Consider the following 15,219-nt stretch of genomic DNA (forward strand, 5'->3'; position numbering starts at 1 on the left):
GCCGCAAAGCCTGCCGGGAAGCTACGTCTGTCAGGTGACGTAAATGCCTACAAAAAAACTACATCTACCAGCACGACTTGCGGCGCCCGCCCCCTAATTGTTTCCCCATGTTTTCTGGAGATTTACACTTCCGAAAATGACGTGCAAGCCAAAGTTAATGACTTGGAGCCTAGCCGGAGGAGCGTTCTAAGGGGGAAATGGCCTCTCTTGTGATGGAGAAGCAGCTATATAGGTAGACGAATGACGGGGTCTTTTAGTGCAGATTAATTGGTATCTCGTAATTTTTAACTTTTCCGTTTTCAACCTTTTTTGCGTTTTGCCCGATTCATTTATTTTTGCCTTTTGGTATACAACTTTTCCTTTTTTGAATCTATGGGAATCTCGTGACGATTGCCAAAATTCAATATTATGCACATATCGTATTCATGGCATTTTATCCCGCTCTTCCTTCAAGCTCAGGCACCCCGCCACCCGTTTTTATTCCCTTTACACCCTTATAAGATGGGCTGCCTGAGAGACACAAGCCCAATGTCACCGAGGGAGTTTTGTGGCGGAGGGGGCATTTGCACAGGGTTCCCCAAGTCCGATGGGCTAGCGATCAGAACGCTACATTTCCGGCAGTCCTTCATTCATTGATATACAGTTACCGGTAACTTCAAAATAAGCAGACTTTTTAAATTCTTGCTTCCGCCTAAACACGTATAAAACTGCGCTATGGGTCGGCATTAAAAGAAACGAACAGCATCATGCTTTTAACAACACTGTTTTATGCCTGTTGATTTTTGTGAAGTTGGTAAGCATTCAAATCTATTTTTAACAACAAAAAAGTAGCCCCACCGAAGCGGGGCCTCAAAAAATTAGTTGTAAACTCATAACTGTTCCTCTCCACGGAAATCTTTAGTAAAAGGCGAAAGATTTATACGATCTGAAGAGAAACCAGAGTATAAACTTAAGCACCGTGGTAGATTTGCTGGAGTAACCACGCCTGCTTCTTAGGTGACAGCAACTCCTTTAAACCAAGAGTTAAAATCTTGCTTTTCAACAATGAGTTATATTCCGGAATTTCTATTTGCTTTTAGAACCAGCACATGTAATATTTCACAACAGAAATAAACAGAAAATACAGATAAAAGAATTAATTCAGCGCACTGCATTATGGTTGTGACTAAATGCAAAATAAGCTCACAAACTCTTCCTGCTTTACGCCCCGCCCTCACCCAAACCGTCAGCAGCGGCTGGATGCCCATCTCTGTCAGTGGCTTCCCTTGCTGCTACAGACTTGTTGGGTCTTGTTCACAATGGTGGTTCAATTTTCTACATACAGTACTTGGAAAAATGATACCACTGGATAATTACGTAGTGAGCAATGTAACTAACACGCAGGAAGTAGCAAGGCCCCATAAAAATCTACACTTGGCTATGACAACACACTAATGATTAGTTTCTTTTCAATCTATCATCTCCAAGGAAGAAAAAAAATGCCCTTTTTCAAAAAGAGGATTTCATACTAAAAATATATTTGCCAACAAATTTTCTTTTCAAATTCTAGTCTCAAACTCAGCAATAACAAAGTTGCCAACCTGAACCAATGGATTGAAGTTACATGAAAGCAGATTCTGACTAAACATCAAGAAGCATTTTGACAGTAAGAGCTGTTTGACAGTGGAACAGACTCCCTGAGAAGGTTGTGGACTGTCCTTCACTGGAGGTTTATATCACTGGCTGGCCACCTGTTGTGGATGCTTTAGTTGAGATTCCTGCATTGCAGGGGGTTGGACTAGATAGCCCTTGGGGGTTCTTTCCAATTCTACAATTTCTATGATTTTATGATACCAGTACTTGGTGTCTGTTTCTGCACTTTCTTTTAGGGTTATCACACTCCCCATAAATACATTTTCCCTGTGCTGGTGGCCATCAATGCGTCCTGTGGGAGCAAGTTCCTTAGTTTAAATATGTGCTGCATATTTAAACTACTTTTATCTGTTCCAAATCTTCCAACATTCAGCTTCATTGGATGTCCTTGAGTTCTAGCATTATGAGAGAGGAAGAAAATCTTTATCCTTTTTCTCCATACCATGCATAATTTTATAATCTTTTATTATGTCACCACTTACTCACCTTTTCTTTAAACTAAGAAGTCCCAAATGCTGTGCCACCTTTCTTCCCAGGTGAGTTGCTCCATCCCATTTATCATTTAGGTTGCCCCTTTCTGAACCTTTTCCAAGTCAAAGGCGCACAAATGTGCGCGTGGAAACAGACACATGTATGCACGAATGCCGGAGTGTAGGGACAGCCTTTATTGCCCTGCATATAAACAACAGAAGAAGAAGAATGGAATTGCTTTAAGAACATACACTCTCCTTAACTGTCCCTCCCCTCTAGTGACTGATGCAGGGAGGTGGCTGACACCCCAACCAGGTATTATAGACTCAGCTCCTTCTTGGATTCTCAGATTGCACTTAGAGTTTCCCAGTAACAGCTCTTACTGATTTGGTTATTGCATTTACTTTAGGCCTTTTTATTATTACACCTTTTCATGTCGTAAACTTTTTTCCACTTTGTACATATGGTTAGGAATGGACTATATGTACATAAACATTTTTATTGAAGTGCTTGTGGATTAGGCTTGCAGTAGCACACAATCCAGGCCAGATATTACAGAGTGCTATCACAGAAAGGGCCCTGTCAGAAATATCAAAAGCAAATAGAGACCAGGTGCACACACAGATCTCCTCTCCTTAACAGATCTTAGGTAACAGCAAACATAAACAGTAGCTACTGCCATGGTGATTATTCCAATCACTCTGGGCTACTTTGCTGCATCATTTTGGCTGGCTAGGCACCACCTGCCAGTTACCAGCATAGCAACTATAGAAACTCCATATGCTGTTGTAGTCCTTTCCTGCAAGGGAGAACAAGTGCCCAGTGCCTTCCAAATAAACACCACCCTTTGTGGAACAGCAGCAGCAGGCACTCCTCATGATGACGGATCTGGTGGCTTTCCACTGTGCCAACTGCGGGATGGGGTTCCGCTCCAGGCGGCTGCTAGAAAAGCACATGGAAAAATTCTGCATTGGAGAGGAGACTGCATCTGATGCCAGATACCGAAACAGGCAAGCCCTCCGTAAGGGGAAAGAACCTAAGAAAGCAGAGACTCCGGACAGCATGGTAAAGACCTGGCAATGTTTGTTAGACTTTCCCCCAATATTTTGGGACCTACTAGCTTGTGTGCTGGAGGGGGAAAGTTATGTGCTGCAATTTTGCTGACTGCATTGGCGTATAAGGCTTTTCCAGTCATACCAAAAAGCCATCAATATTTTAAACTTTTTCCTGTGTATGTACACATACAGCAGAAGGAGGAGGAAGGTATGCCTAGATTTTTCCCCCACCCCAGTTTCGAGGTGTTTCATGAACTGAGAGGGTTTTGAAGCCTTCTGTTTAGATATTTTAGCTTCCATGAATTTGCATTTGAGTAACAATATATTTTCCTGACACCCCCTTCCATTTATTGGCTTTCTTTTCTGGGTGGTGGTTTCTTCTATGGCACAGCATCATCAGCTACAAGCACCAAAAACAAAGAAGCATCACTTGGATGGGGAATATGAGGAACAAGCACACCACTCCAGAAGCTTTGATCATAAAGGAAGTGTTTCAGACAGCCAGGCCTTGAAGAAACTGACTGAAGAGGTACTGCAGAAAAGAAGAGAGGAGCGCAGATCTTTGCTCCATCATAGATTCTCTGTTTACAGTACTTCCATTCTAAACTACTTTACTTAGTACTTAATTAATTCAAACACTTAGGTTATTTCCCCTCATCTCTGATGCCTTTTTATTTTTTGTCACCACAGATGAAAAATTGAGCTGATGAAACAAAGGGCTCATCATCTGAGTACAGCACCACAAGTCTAGCTTTCATTTTTTTTTTATTTATGATATTTATTAAGGCTTTTTTTAATACAATACATAAAAATAAAACAGTATAACATATATCTCAACATAGTTTCACCACTTCTTTGGACTTCCTCTCATCTCCCGCTCCTACCTTCATTCCAATAAAATTTTGCCAGCAATTTATCGTCCTAATTCCACTCTTATTATCTAACTTTCTAATCTCCAACACCCTATGACCAAATCTTAGTAGATTAAATATAATCTAATAATTGTTCAAAAAAAATTTTAAATTCTTAAGTAGCTTATCCTCATAACTCCATTCTAGTTTAGTGGTGCCAAGTTATTTATGATCCAGCATCCTTCTTAACATTCAACCAAATTACAATGTTTTTGCAAATAAGTCTTAAATTTCTTCCAGTCTTCTTCCATCCTCTCCTCTCCCAGGTCTCGGATTCTGCCAGTCATCTCGGCTAGTTCCATCAGTTGCGTCTGCCATTCTTCCAGTGTGGGTAGATCTTGGGTTTTCCAATATTTAGTGATGAGTATCCTTGCTGCCGTTGTTGCATACAGAAAAAAAGTTCGGTCCTTCTTTGTCACCCTCTGACCGACAATGCCCAAAAGGAAGGCCTCTGGTTTCTTAAGGAAGGTATACTTAAATACCTTTTTCAGCTCATTATATATCATTTCCCAAAAGGCCTTCACTTTAGGACAGGTCCACCAGAGGTGAAAGAATGTTCCTTCATTCTCTTTGCATTTCCAACATTTATTATCAGACACATGGTATATTTTTGCAAGTTTGACTGGGGTCATGTACCATCTATACATCATTTTCATAACATTTTCTTTCAAAGCATTACATGCAGTGAAATTCAACCCAGTGGTCCACAACCTTTCCCAGTCCTCGAACATAATATTATGCCCAATATCCTGTGCCCATTTTATCATAGCCGATTTGACCGTTTCATCTTGTGTGTTCCATTTTAACAGCAAGTTATACATTCTTGAGAGTACCTTAGTCCTAGGTTCTAACAGTTCTGTTTCCAACTTCGATTTCTCCACCTGGAACCCTAACTTTTTGTCATTTTTAAAAACTTCTTTAATCTGAGCGTAATGTAACCAGTCTCGAACTTTATCCTTCATTTTCTCCAAACTCTGCAATTTCCAATTGTCTCCATCTTTTTCTAATATCTCCCAATATTTTGGCCATTTGGCCTCCATATTGAGTCTTTTTCGGGCCTTAGCTTCCAAAGGTGAGAGCCACCTTGGAGTTTTATTTTCCAATAAGTCTTTATATTTTGTCCAGACATTAAACACTGCTTTTCTGACAATATGGTTCTTAAAGGCCTTATTGATCTTAACCTTGTCATACCATAAATATGCATGCCAACCAAAAGCATTGTTAAAACCTTCCAAATCCAATACGTCAGTGTCTTCGAGAAGTAGCCAGTCTTTTAGCCAGCAGAAAGCTGCTGACTCATAATACAACCTTAAGTCTGGCAGGGCAAAGCCCCCTCTTTCTTTCGCATCAGTTAATATCTTAAACTTAATTCTGGGCTTTTTGCCCTGCCAGACAAACTTGGAAATGTCTCTCTGCCACTTCCGGAAGCACTCTGTTTTGTCCACAATCTGTAGTGTTTGAAACAAAAACAGCATTTTTGGCAATACATTCATCTTGATAGCAGCAATTCGGCCTAACAAAGAAAGTTTCAATTTTGTCCAGCTATCTAAGTCTTTCTTAATTTCTGACCAGCATTTTTCATAATTATCCTTAAATAGACTCAGATTTTTTGCTGTTATGTTTACCCCTAGGTACTTTACTTTTTTAACCACATTTAGTTCTGTCTCTCTCTGAAACCGTTCTGACTCTGTATCTGTCAAATTTTTTTCCAATACCTTAGTTTTCTGTTTGTTTAATTTAAATCCCGCCACCCGACCAACACAAGTCTAGCTTTCAGCTTATGCACTTCTTACAAGCATTTCAGAAAGCTCCCTCACCCCAACATTTCAGTTGAGCTAAGGGGCAATAAGCTGCTGTCTCCTGCTAGACGTGTTTTTTGAGCATTTGACAAACTTACCATTAGGCTTAGAAAGGTCAACTAGTAACATTGGCATGGAAAAGGTTGTATGAAACATTGGCCTATAGATTCAGAGAATTTGGCCACTAGTGTTGATTTTCTCGAGTTCCATCTGAAATTGTATTAGCGTTGCGTTCACCAACAGTAAAAAAGAATGGAAGAGAGCCAGCTCTTTTCTCTATATGATGCGCCAACAGCAAGATTGCCAATGGAAATGCAGGCCTCTTTGGACAGCTGTAAGAAATTCAGTAGGTGAAACCTTTCCTGTCACTGAGACAGAGTGATGGAAAAGCTTCACTTGTATCATTTCTGCTTAACACACAGCAGAAGACACAATAGTCCTGCCAAAAAATAAGCTGGCAACCTTAAATAAAACAATAAACAAACCCTAATTAGCACCCATAACTTGAATAAGTTGTTTCAAGCTCTTTTAAATATTGTGTTGTAGCTGTTGTAACCCACCTTGGAACCTTGGGGTGAAGGGTGGGTAATAAGTTGTAGTAGTAATTATAATAATAATCACTAAATCACTAAAGGAATTCTTCCCTTTCACAGTTCCACAAACTGAGGATGTCACTGGAAGACACTCTTCCTACATTCAGGACATTCCAGGCAGAGGTAAAACAGTGATTAAAGACTTCTAAAAAAATGTTGCAGGCTTCTAGCAATTTTAATTCTGGATTGCAGTGGAGTGCTTAAAATTGCCAGAATTGTGTGAGGAACAACTTTACAGAAACTCATTGCCATGGGGAGCTCCTTCCTGTGCTGTTCCATTTTCAGACCAGAAAGTGCAGATCATAGCTCAGAACAGGGGGAGCAACACTAAAAGCTCTGCTCTGAGTTAATGTGGAACAGACCTGAGATCTTTGGAATTCGCAGGATAAACTCTCCCACTGATCACAGTGATCTAAGGAATATGGTGGTCTTCCCAGTAACCTGTCCTGGTAACAGATTAGTAGCCAATGCAAATCCTACAAGCAGGGTGTTATATGCTAGTGGTAGTTGTTCATGAGATAAATATTTGAAATCCATTCCAATATGATATTATTTTTGTAATGGCTGTGTCCTGTCTTTCCTTACAAGGAATTTAGAGAACAGCTTTAAGCTTTACCACTTAGGAAGTAGGCTAGTCTGATAGAGAGTGTGATTTACCCAAAGCTGAATGGAGATTTGAATCTGGGTTTCTCACATCTAAGCCCAGCACTCTGCCACTAAATCATGCAGGCTTTCAGTAGAGGGCATGCCGAGATCACTTCTTCTGGAATTTACAATTAATTCACCACAACATACCATTTCTCATGGGCATTTAGCTCTGAAGCATTGCATCACTGGCATATCAAACATATCAAACTTGTCATCTTTCCTTGACTCCTAGGAGAACGACAGACACCAGTGGGAATACTGGAAGCGCCAACAGCAAATGGCAGAAGAACATGAGCGCCATTTGGCAGATATCCAGGCCAGAAACCAGTACCTGGAGCAGCAGAAGGATGGTAAGAGAATGAGAGTACCTACTAGATTACTGCCTTCTTGCTTCAGGTAAAGGGAATGACCTGGAGTTCAAAACAATAAAGGATGCGCAAATAGCCACCACTATCCAGCAAATGGCCAGGCCTGATACACAAGGCTCATGATACCACAAGTTCTGCAGAAGGGAAGGAGGCAGTTAGACCCATCCACAAATACTACCGACAGCTAATTTTGTACTTGAGAGCTTTCTTGTCTACTTACGTATATTTGGAGGATGCATAGGCCAAGTCCTCAGAAACAGCAGATGACATGGTAAACCTGTGTCCGGACTGTTCCACTTCAGACTGTGCATGAAGATTTTCATGACTGAATTCTCCTCTATACAAAACAACAACACAAAACCCATTTTGCATATAGAAGACTATCATTTCAGGGAATATATTTATACCCTAGCCTTCTCCCTGATATGCAAGTTTTCTATATGTAAGATTTTTCTTTTCTTTTCAGAGTGGGGTGGGGGGGGTAGGGTATTAAGTACCGGTAATAAGCACACATCTGCAATCTTATGTACATATAAAGTGCAGGTTTGCTTTCCTTATCAGGTGTTTCTGAGAACTAGGACAAAGGATGCATATTAATTCACCAGGGATAACGTGTTCCCAGCTGGGCAGATCAGGGCTCTGATACAGGATAGTGGAGATAAATGATGTATCTATATTTTGCATGGAAATCCAATTCAGGGAGCCTCTGGAAATATGTTGACTTGGTCTAGGTGTTCTAATAAAGTGTGTCACATTTTCTGTTTATCCAGAGATCCATAGGCGCCTGTCTGAACTGAAACTAGGGAACTCAGCTACATCTCATATTGAACAGCTGCTGGTGGAGTTGACTACCCAGGAGGGAAAAAACCAACTGGCTTTGGATGCTCTGCGGAAACAAGTGGAACTCCTGCAGGTATCAGCAGAGACCAGGTAAGGCTCAAAGAGGGACCATTTCTGGGAATGGATGGAGTTCCATCAAAGGCTGGAGAAGCCTAAGATCATTCCCTATTTGAGGTTGGAATAGGGGAGTCAGAAAAGGTCAAAAAGACCTTGGGGAATCTATCCATGACTCAAGCATTGTGGGAAGCAAGTATTATCACTGATTGAAAAAAGTAAGATGATACTCACACACCTTATTGGGTTTTTTTTAGAAGCAAACCCAAATCTCCCATCAACAGACAGGCAGACATTGCTGAGGGCAACATAGAGAAAAAGGTCTTCAAGTCTATGTCATTTCCAGCAGCAGTTGGACCCCTCTCTTCAGAGATACAGTGAGTAGGGAAGGAGCTGCAAGACTAAATGGGACAATATTTTCTGTAAACAGAATTGACTATCAGTTTATTAGATCTTTCACTGTTGCCTGTGGAGCTTTCTCCTGGATTCCTCTCTGTCCCACTTTTGGGAAGCTCTGCAGTTGCAAGTTGCTACTCTGGGTGGATGGGAAGCAGATACTTTTCAATGGATGAGAGAGGAAACAACTTTCTTCCCAGTGGGCACAGTCGGTCCCTTTTCCCCACCATGTTGCACATCTTCATGAAATACAGGTATTTAGCAAGCCCAGCTGTATTCATCTTCATGCCAGGAAAAATAGTTCCTTTGATTCCCCACCACCACCACCCTGAGCTAATAAAGACTTTGAAATGCTGTCAGAAGGAGAAAATCTAGCAATAGCACCAATAAATTGATGATGCATTTGTGTTTCCCTGCAGGGCACTTTACCTGGCTTATTTGCAGGGGGGAGGCAGTGACCATAACATCCTCCATCAGATGTATGAGCTGCAGGTGGAGGCCACAGCCCTGGAGAAAGTAGGAGCAAGGCCTGAGCACAAGGGCAGAAAGAAGAGTGAGCTTTGTTTCCCTGTTTTCTTCTCTCCAAACTTGGATATTGTAGTGTTGCATGCCACACCAATATCCAAGTAGTGTGAAATTCCAGGGGTTCCAAGTGCTTACTCCACAGTGGAGACTGTGGTGTCTTTATGATATATATATGATACACACACACACACACACACACACACACACACACACAACCTGAGCCTACAATAGAGGAGCTCACAACATTATCAGCCCAAAACAGTTTTGTTTATCCCATAGCTACAGGTTTGAATGCCGGCCATCAGAAATTAGGCATGGTTCTCACAAGCATTTTGCTTCTTTCCTTCTGGCTTCTAGCTCACATCACTGCAGCTTTCAACTTTGTATTTGTCCTTCAACTCATCTCACAAAGAACCCCTTTCCTTTGTTTACCTTAATGTCCCATCACACAGGTTATCACCTCAACACAAGAAGGTAGCCTGGCTTATATTTTAACATTTGCTGGATTCAGGTTAGATTTAGAAGGATCTCACATACAGCCTACTTCCTCCCCCACCCCAACTTATAACAGTATCATAGACTAGGCTGTCTCTTGGACCCTTGGGACAATGTGGCACTCTCTAGATGCTGTTGGGCTTCAATTTCTATCAACCCCAGTCAACATGGTCAATGCTCAGGGATGATGGAAGCTATAGTCCAACATCTGGGTGGCATAATGTTGGCTGTCCCTGCCTTTAGGCCTTGAGCTCAAAAAGGCTTTACTATTCACAGCCAAGTGAGAATCAATTCCACTGGACAGTATGGTCCTCTTACAAAGCTCATGTGCTATCATAAATGTGTATGATGCCAAATGGTTATTTGCTGATTATCCAGATTGAGAAACCTTAGTAAATACTTCTTGCTGTTTCACGTCTCCAAGCCATCTTTGTTGTTGATTGGCTCTTTTTGTCCTTGCAGAACATGAAGGTAGCCCAAACTCCTACCCACGGGGTTTGGATGCTGAGCTCCTGTCTGTTGAGCTGGAGAACCAGAGGCTGGAAGATGAGATATTAAAGTTGAAGATCCTGAAGGACAGAAGGAAAATAGAAGATGGTGGGGACCATAGCCTACTCTATTGAAGTTGGGCCAAAGAAGTTTAAGATACAGTAGCAGGCATCAATCTCTGCAATTCAGGGCATTGGCATATATATCACCTAAGCAATCACTTTGATTTGGAGGTTTAAGTGGAAGTGCAGAGTATTCTCTTTGGACAGTAACCAGATCTGTTTGCTGTTCGTGAAATTCAGCCTCCATAGTTGTCCATTATGGAGAGAAATCATGAAAGATGGCAGAGATGGGCTGAGTATTCTACTGCAGTGAGCTTGCCAACCAGATCGTGGTTCATTATTCTCCTGGGCATTTGGGCGGTGCTAAGGTCTGGTGTTTGGTTGTTTATTTTTTATGTTCATCCTTATTCAAGGTGGGATGTGGTTATTTTACATTGTTGGGTTTTTTGTGGATGAACACTTCTAGTATATTTGTTTTGTTTTAATGCATTTTTATTGATATTGTTTGTTATCCCTGTAAATCACTTTGGAACTCCTTTTATGTGAAGCAATTCCTAAACTAAATGCACCAAATCTCATCTACTCATTTGACACATAGATTATACTGCCAGGATTTCCAAGCAGGTCCTTTTTCTTTGTGATTCTACACATACCCCAAATTTTCAAGACCACCCCATCTGCAGTATGGAGGTTGCTAATGGCCAAAGGTGCTCCTTGAAATGTTGGGCAGGAAGGGGGCAACATTTCCACAACTTTGGCTTTGGAGATGTAGCTGAAATGTTCAGTAGTGCCAGTCCAGCAAAAACAAATAAGGATATTGAGCTGGCTTTGTTTTTACAAAGAGCCAGATGAATAATATGCAGGCTCTTGTCCCACCTCATAAGGATTCTTTCCCAGTATTGGCACAAGCAATAACTGTGTTAATGGGCTCCCCCTGCTCATCTTCTTTTTCATCAGGGTCTTCAGGCACAGAGCTGGCGCAACTGCAGCGGTTACACATGGCAGAGATGGCTCAGCTGCATGCAGAGATTGGCAGCCTGAGACATGACACAGAGAGGATGAAGCTAAGACATCCCAAGAGGGGGTCACCACTACCCCGGCTGCCACCTCCTATAGCTCCACCCCTGCCACCTCCTCCCCCTCTTCTTGGATTGCCTGACCCTACCTTTCCAGCTAGTAACATGGTTAGTGCCCCTTTAACTTGGGAAACCTCAGGCAAAAGTCATACTGAATATCTGCTTTTGGAGCGGAAATAGTATAAAAATACTTCTATAGTTTTAATAATTCAGAGCTATCATCCTGTGTGGCTGGCTCTCTCCATATCTGTGTTCACTCCAGAAAGATGCATCCAGTGGTTCATGCTCTGCTTGATGCAAATATGCTGACCATTTTGCTCAGGGGTGAATGATTTATCTGAAGCTGATGAGTTATATTCTTAAGAGTTTCCTTGAGGCAGCAAGCCTCATTATTCCCCCTAAGACTGATGCTGGTATTTCCTTTTTCTATTCTTTGGTAATGTAAAACAGCTCTCATATTTCTGCCTGCTATAGGGCCCCATGAGAGCATCTGCCACAGCTATGAGCCAGTACTTCCTGGACCCTTCTGATGCCCTGGGACCAGCGCCATATGATCCGGCGTATGTCATTTCTATTACCTGTACTATTCTGGGTTGAGCTAGTGGGAGGGCAGCATATGTTTTTTTCCTGTCTCATTCTTGCATGGAGTATTTGTAGACACTGCCATGTAAAGTGAAGATGTTCATTTTTTCCATCCTAATACCATTCCTAGGGATGCATTTTGGAATCTAGCCTGTTGAGTCTTTTGGACTGCAGCTAGCTCATAGAAAATAGCTGTTGTTAAGAGTTTGGGGTGGTGGGAGATAGGCTATATGCCTAAACCCTCCTAATTCCTGGAAGTGCCTAGAACCCCTGGAATTTCACTTAGCTTGGGGTAGCATGCAAGCTGTGTTAACTATTACATGAGTGTGACAATTATCATCTCTCTGCAGGTCTGGCTTTGTGATATTCTATGATTTTCTTTTGGGCCTGGATCCCACATTTTATCAAGTCTGCCTGGTCTCTGGCCTGTTCCGCAATGGGCAAGAGCTGGGCAAGCCCACCCCACTGCCCGTTGTCTCCTCTGATATGGGTCAATACCCACAGTATGTGACTGATGGGCAAAGAGGGTGCTGCGCCATCTTAGCAGCTAGGCAACCAGTCCCAAGGTGAGTTTCAGTGGCTTTTGCCATAACATCTCATCTCTTCTGTTCCCGGGTCATTATCTGGGCAGCCATTCCCAGTTGGCAAAGTTATTTGTTTTCATTGTTTCAATGTATATAGTGTACAGCAAAATAATGCTCAAGACAAATGCAATGATAAGTGGTAGAAGATTCCTTTCTAAAAAACAATGCAAAGAAAACCATCTATCATGAACTGCTTTTATCCTGACCCTTTAGAAGACACAGGGCCCTATCATCTTGGCATGGGAACCACTCACTCTGGGGATTAGTATGAGCTTCAGATTGCCATAAAATAGGCAGTTTCAGTCCAGTTTTGCACACGCCAGATTCTTGTCTGTTCTTATTTAGAGGTCATATACGTTAGTGTCATATAGAAGATAGTCTTCTTTGCCAAACCCCCATGTGAAACATGGCTACAGTGAACTCTGTATTCAGATTTGTAGAGAAAAAGGTAGGCTTATATGTATTACCTTTGTCTGTTCTTGCTTTTCAGAGTCCTTCCTTCAACCACCATCACCCTCATAACTGAGCTTCAAGCATCTGGAGGCTTTGATGCTTATGGACTGGAGATCCAGAATCTGGCCCCCAGGGGGTGGGCCAAAATCAACATCTTTGACCATCTACATCAAGTGATGTGTGGGCGCTGGAAGATCCCCATCCGAGTGCTTCCTATGAAGCCAAGCCTTACTCCAGAACAGTTGAATGGTGTGCCCCAGGTGAGGAGCTTTAGCAAGGGTCAGTGCAGAGTGCCCAGAAAATTATTTCCTGACCAACATGAAGGGAGAGTGTCATGCTCGTGCTCTCAGGAGACTCATGGTGAACCATTAACATTGGCACTTAACACTGAGCTCCTACTTTCTGCATTGTGCTGAGTGTGATTTGAGACAGATTCAATCTCTGGCCTCATTGACTGAATAGAAACATTCCTGGAATGATGGCTGTTCTTCAGAACACCTTGGCCAGATCAAGATAAATTAGTCCAACACTGTCTTCAGTTATTTTCGTATCTGTTTTAATCCCAACCAGACCACACCTTGTTTTTTCCTCACAGCTGGGCAAAGCAGAGCTGTACTTGCGACTAGTGAATGCAAGAGATGCTGACATGCAGTCAATGGCAGAGATTCATCCAGGCAATGCCTCCTTGTACAAATACCCTCCTACAGTGAGTTGAACTGCATGGCATTATTGTCTCTTTGGAAGTTATTTTTAACTCTTTTTCTAGTTAGCATTTCTTGAGGACAGATTCTGAAAAACAGGTTCTTTGTGTCCTCAATATTTATTTCCGGCAGAGAACCAGAATGACACCAAAAAGAAAGACAATTTGAAATAATAGAAAAATGGTGAAAAATTGGGAAACCGCAAGGAGAACATGAGCACGATAATAGCCTCCCACTCCTGTTCCCCAAAAACTGGTACTTGGTGGGATACTACCTCTGATCCTGGAGGTTATCATAACTAGTAGTAGCCACTGATAGCTGAACTGGAGGTTAAAGCTATCCAGAATCCATGGAAGATAAGGCTAAGAGCAAACTCAGTGAAAATGTATTAATTATATACAGTGGTGCCTCGCAAGACGAAATTAATCCGTTCTGTGAGGCTCTCCGTATAGCGGTTTTTTCGTCTTGCAAAGCAAGCCCATTGACAGCTTAGCGGATTAGCGCTATTAGCGCTAAAGCGGCTTTTAGAGGATCAGCTGATAAGCGGCTTATCAGCGGATCAGCTGATAAGCGGCTTAGGGCTTAGGAAAAGGGGGAAAAGTAGGATCAAGAGATTGGAAGCCTTCCTTTCACCCCCAGTATATTTACACTGCCCTCGCCCTGCTTGTCATGCTACCCCACCTCACCTGTTTAATTCTGTTGTATTTTGTTCTTTCAAATGCAGGTGTCCAGTTGCACAGCACCCCCTACAGACTTTTCTCCAGCCCAGCGCTCTTTCCACCCTGCCCCCACCAGCCTGTTCTTCTCTGTCCCTCCTTACACTGGCTTTGTTGACTCTCCTCCTGATCAGGAACAGCCTCTCCAATACAAGCCCAATAAAAGGTGAGAAAGGAGGAATACCACCCCTTTCTCCTTTCAGGACTAGGCTTTCCTTCTAATGAAGATAAGTCAGCATAGAAATGCCTACTGTCTTCCTTTGTATACTTCTCTGTGTGTTTTGTGTATAAATGAAACAACTAAAAGATTATGCATCTCTAATCCACCCACGTCTGTGATTTTCTCTGTATTTTTAATTAAGGATATGGGGGCTGTTTTTAAGGGTGCATCTGCATGAGGTTTTGGTGGTGGCAGGATTGGATGTACTTTTACCCATCTGCACAGCAGAGGGTAGTTATAGTCTGCTCTGCCTGCAACTGACCATATAAACTAAAGCACAACATCAGTTAATATTTTCTTTCCACAGACTATACCATACCACAAGGAGAGCTTTCTCCTGACCTTCCCATTGGCAGCAGAACACCAAAATGTGTTCAGAATAACTGTTTGTACATATGATCCCTAAAAATGTAATTCTTCTGCCATGATTATCTAGAGTCTTCCTTGTTGTGTGTGTCTGTCCATGTCAATCACTACAAAATTAAAGACATTCACACATGCATGGCACATTAGTCTATCAATAGCTGTTAACTGGAACATCCTATATTC

The 15,219-nt window shown here is 42.0% G+C and overlaps 1 protein-coding gene and 1 long non-coding RNA gene across 11 annotated transcripts in view; one reads left to right on the top strand and one right to left on the bottom strand.

The window, feature by feature from the left end:
- CCDC17 (coiled-coil domain containing 17) overlaps positions 1–15,219 on the top strand; it is a 30,329-nt gene that overhangs the window by 2,043 nt on the left and 13,067 nt on the right. For 6 of the 10 annotated variants that reach the window (XM_081865463.1, XM_081865467.1, XM_081865466.1 and 3 more), the window contains exons 2-15: positions 2,962–3,168; positions 3,550–3,687; positions 6,522–6,584; positions 7,342–7,459; positions 8,248–8,407; positions 8,629–8,748; positions 9,187–9,320; positions 10,250–10,384; positions 11,296–11,522; positions 11,889–11,974; positions 12,347–12,562; positions 13,071–13,293; positions 13,629–13,739; positions 14,459–14,616. In XM_081865463.1, the coding sequence (XP_081721589.1) occupies positions 2,980–3,168; positions 3,550–3,687; positions 6,522–6,584; positions 7,342–7,459; positions 8,248–8,407; positions 8,629–8,748; positions 9,187–9,320; positions 10,250–10,384; positions 11,296–11,522; positions 11,889–11,974; positions 12,347–12,562; positions 13,071–13,293; positions 13,629–13,739; positions 14,459–14,616 (2,078 nt within the window). In that variant the 5' untranslated portion in view covers positions 2,962–2,979. Of the gene's footprint in view, positions 1–2; positions 233–2,961; positions 3,169–3,549; positions 3,688–6,521; positions 6,585–7,341; positions 7,460–8,247; positions 8,408–8,628; positions 8,749–9,186; positions 9,321–10,249; positions 10,385–11,295; positions 11,523–11,888; positions 11,975–12,346; positions 12,563–13,070; positions 13,294–13,628; positions 13,740–14,458; positions 14,617–15,219 lie in introns of those variants that run through there. The other 4 variants (XM_081865471.1, XM_081865469.1, XM_081865472.1 and 1 more) reach the window with 4 other exon arrangements.
- LOC309343751 lies at positions 1,553–7,806 on the bottom strand. The gene is made up of 3 exons (XR_014157384.1): positions 7,698–7,806; positions 2,119–2,304; positions 1,553–2,027 (listed from the first exon to the last, which is right to left on the bottom strand). It is a non-coding gene; the product is annotated as an uncharacterized lncRNA (long non-coding RNA).

The sequence above is a fragment of the Podarcis erhardii genome (assembly GCF_964252035.2).
Source record: "Podarcis erhardii genome assembly, chromosome: 6".
In the NCBI taxonomy this organism is placed as follows: domain Eukaryota; kingdom Metazoa; phylum Chordata; class Lepidosauria; order Squamata; family Lacertidae; genus Podarcis; species Podarcis erhardii.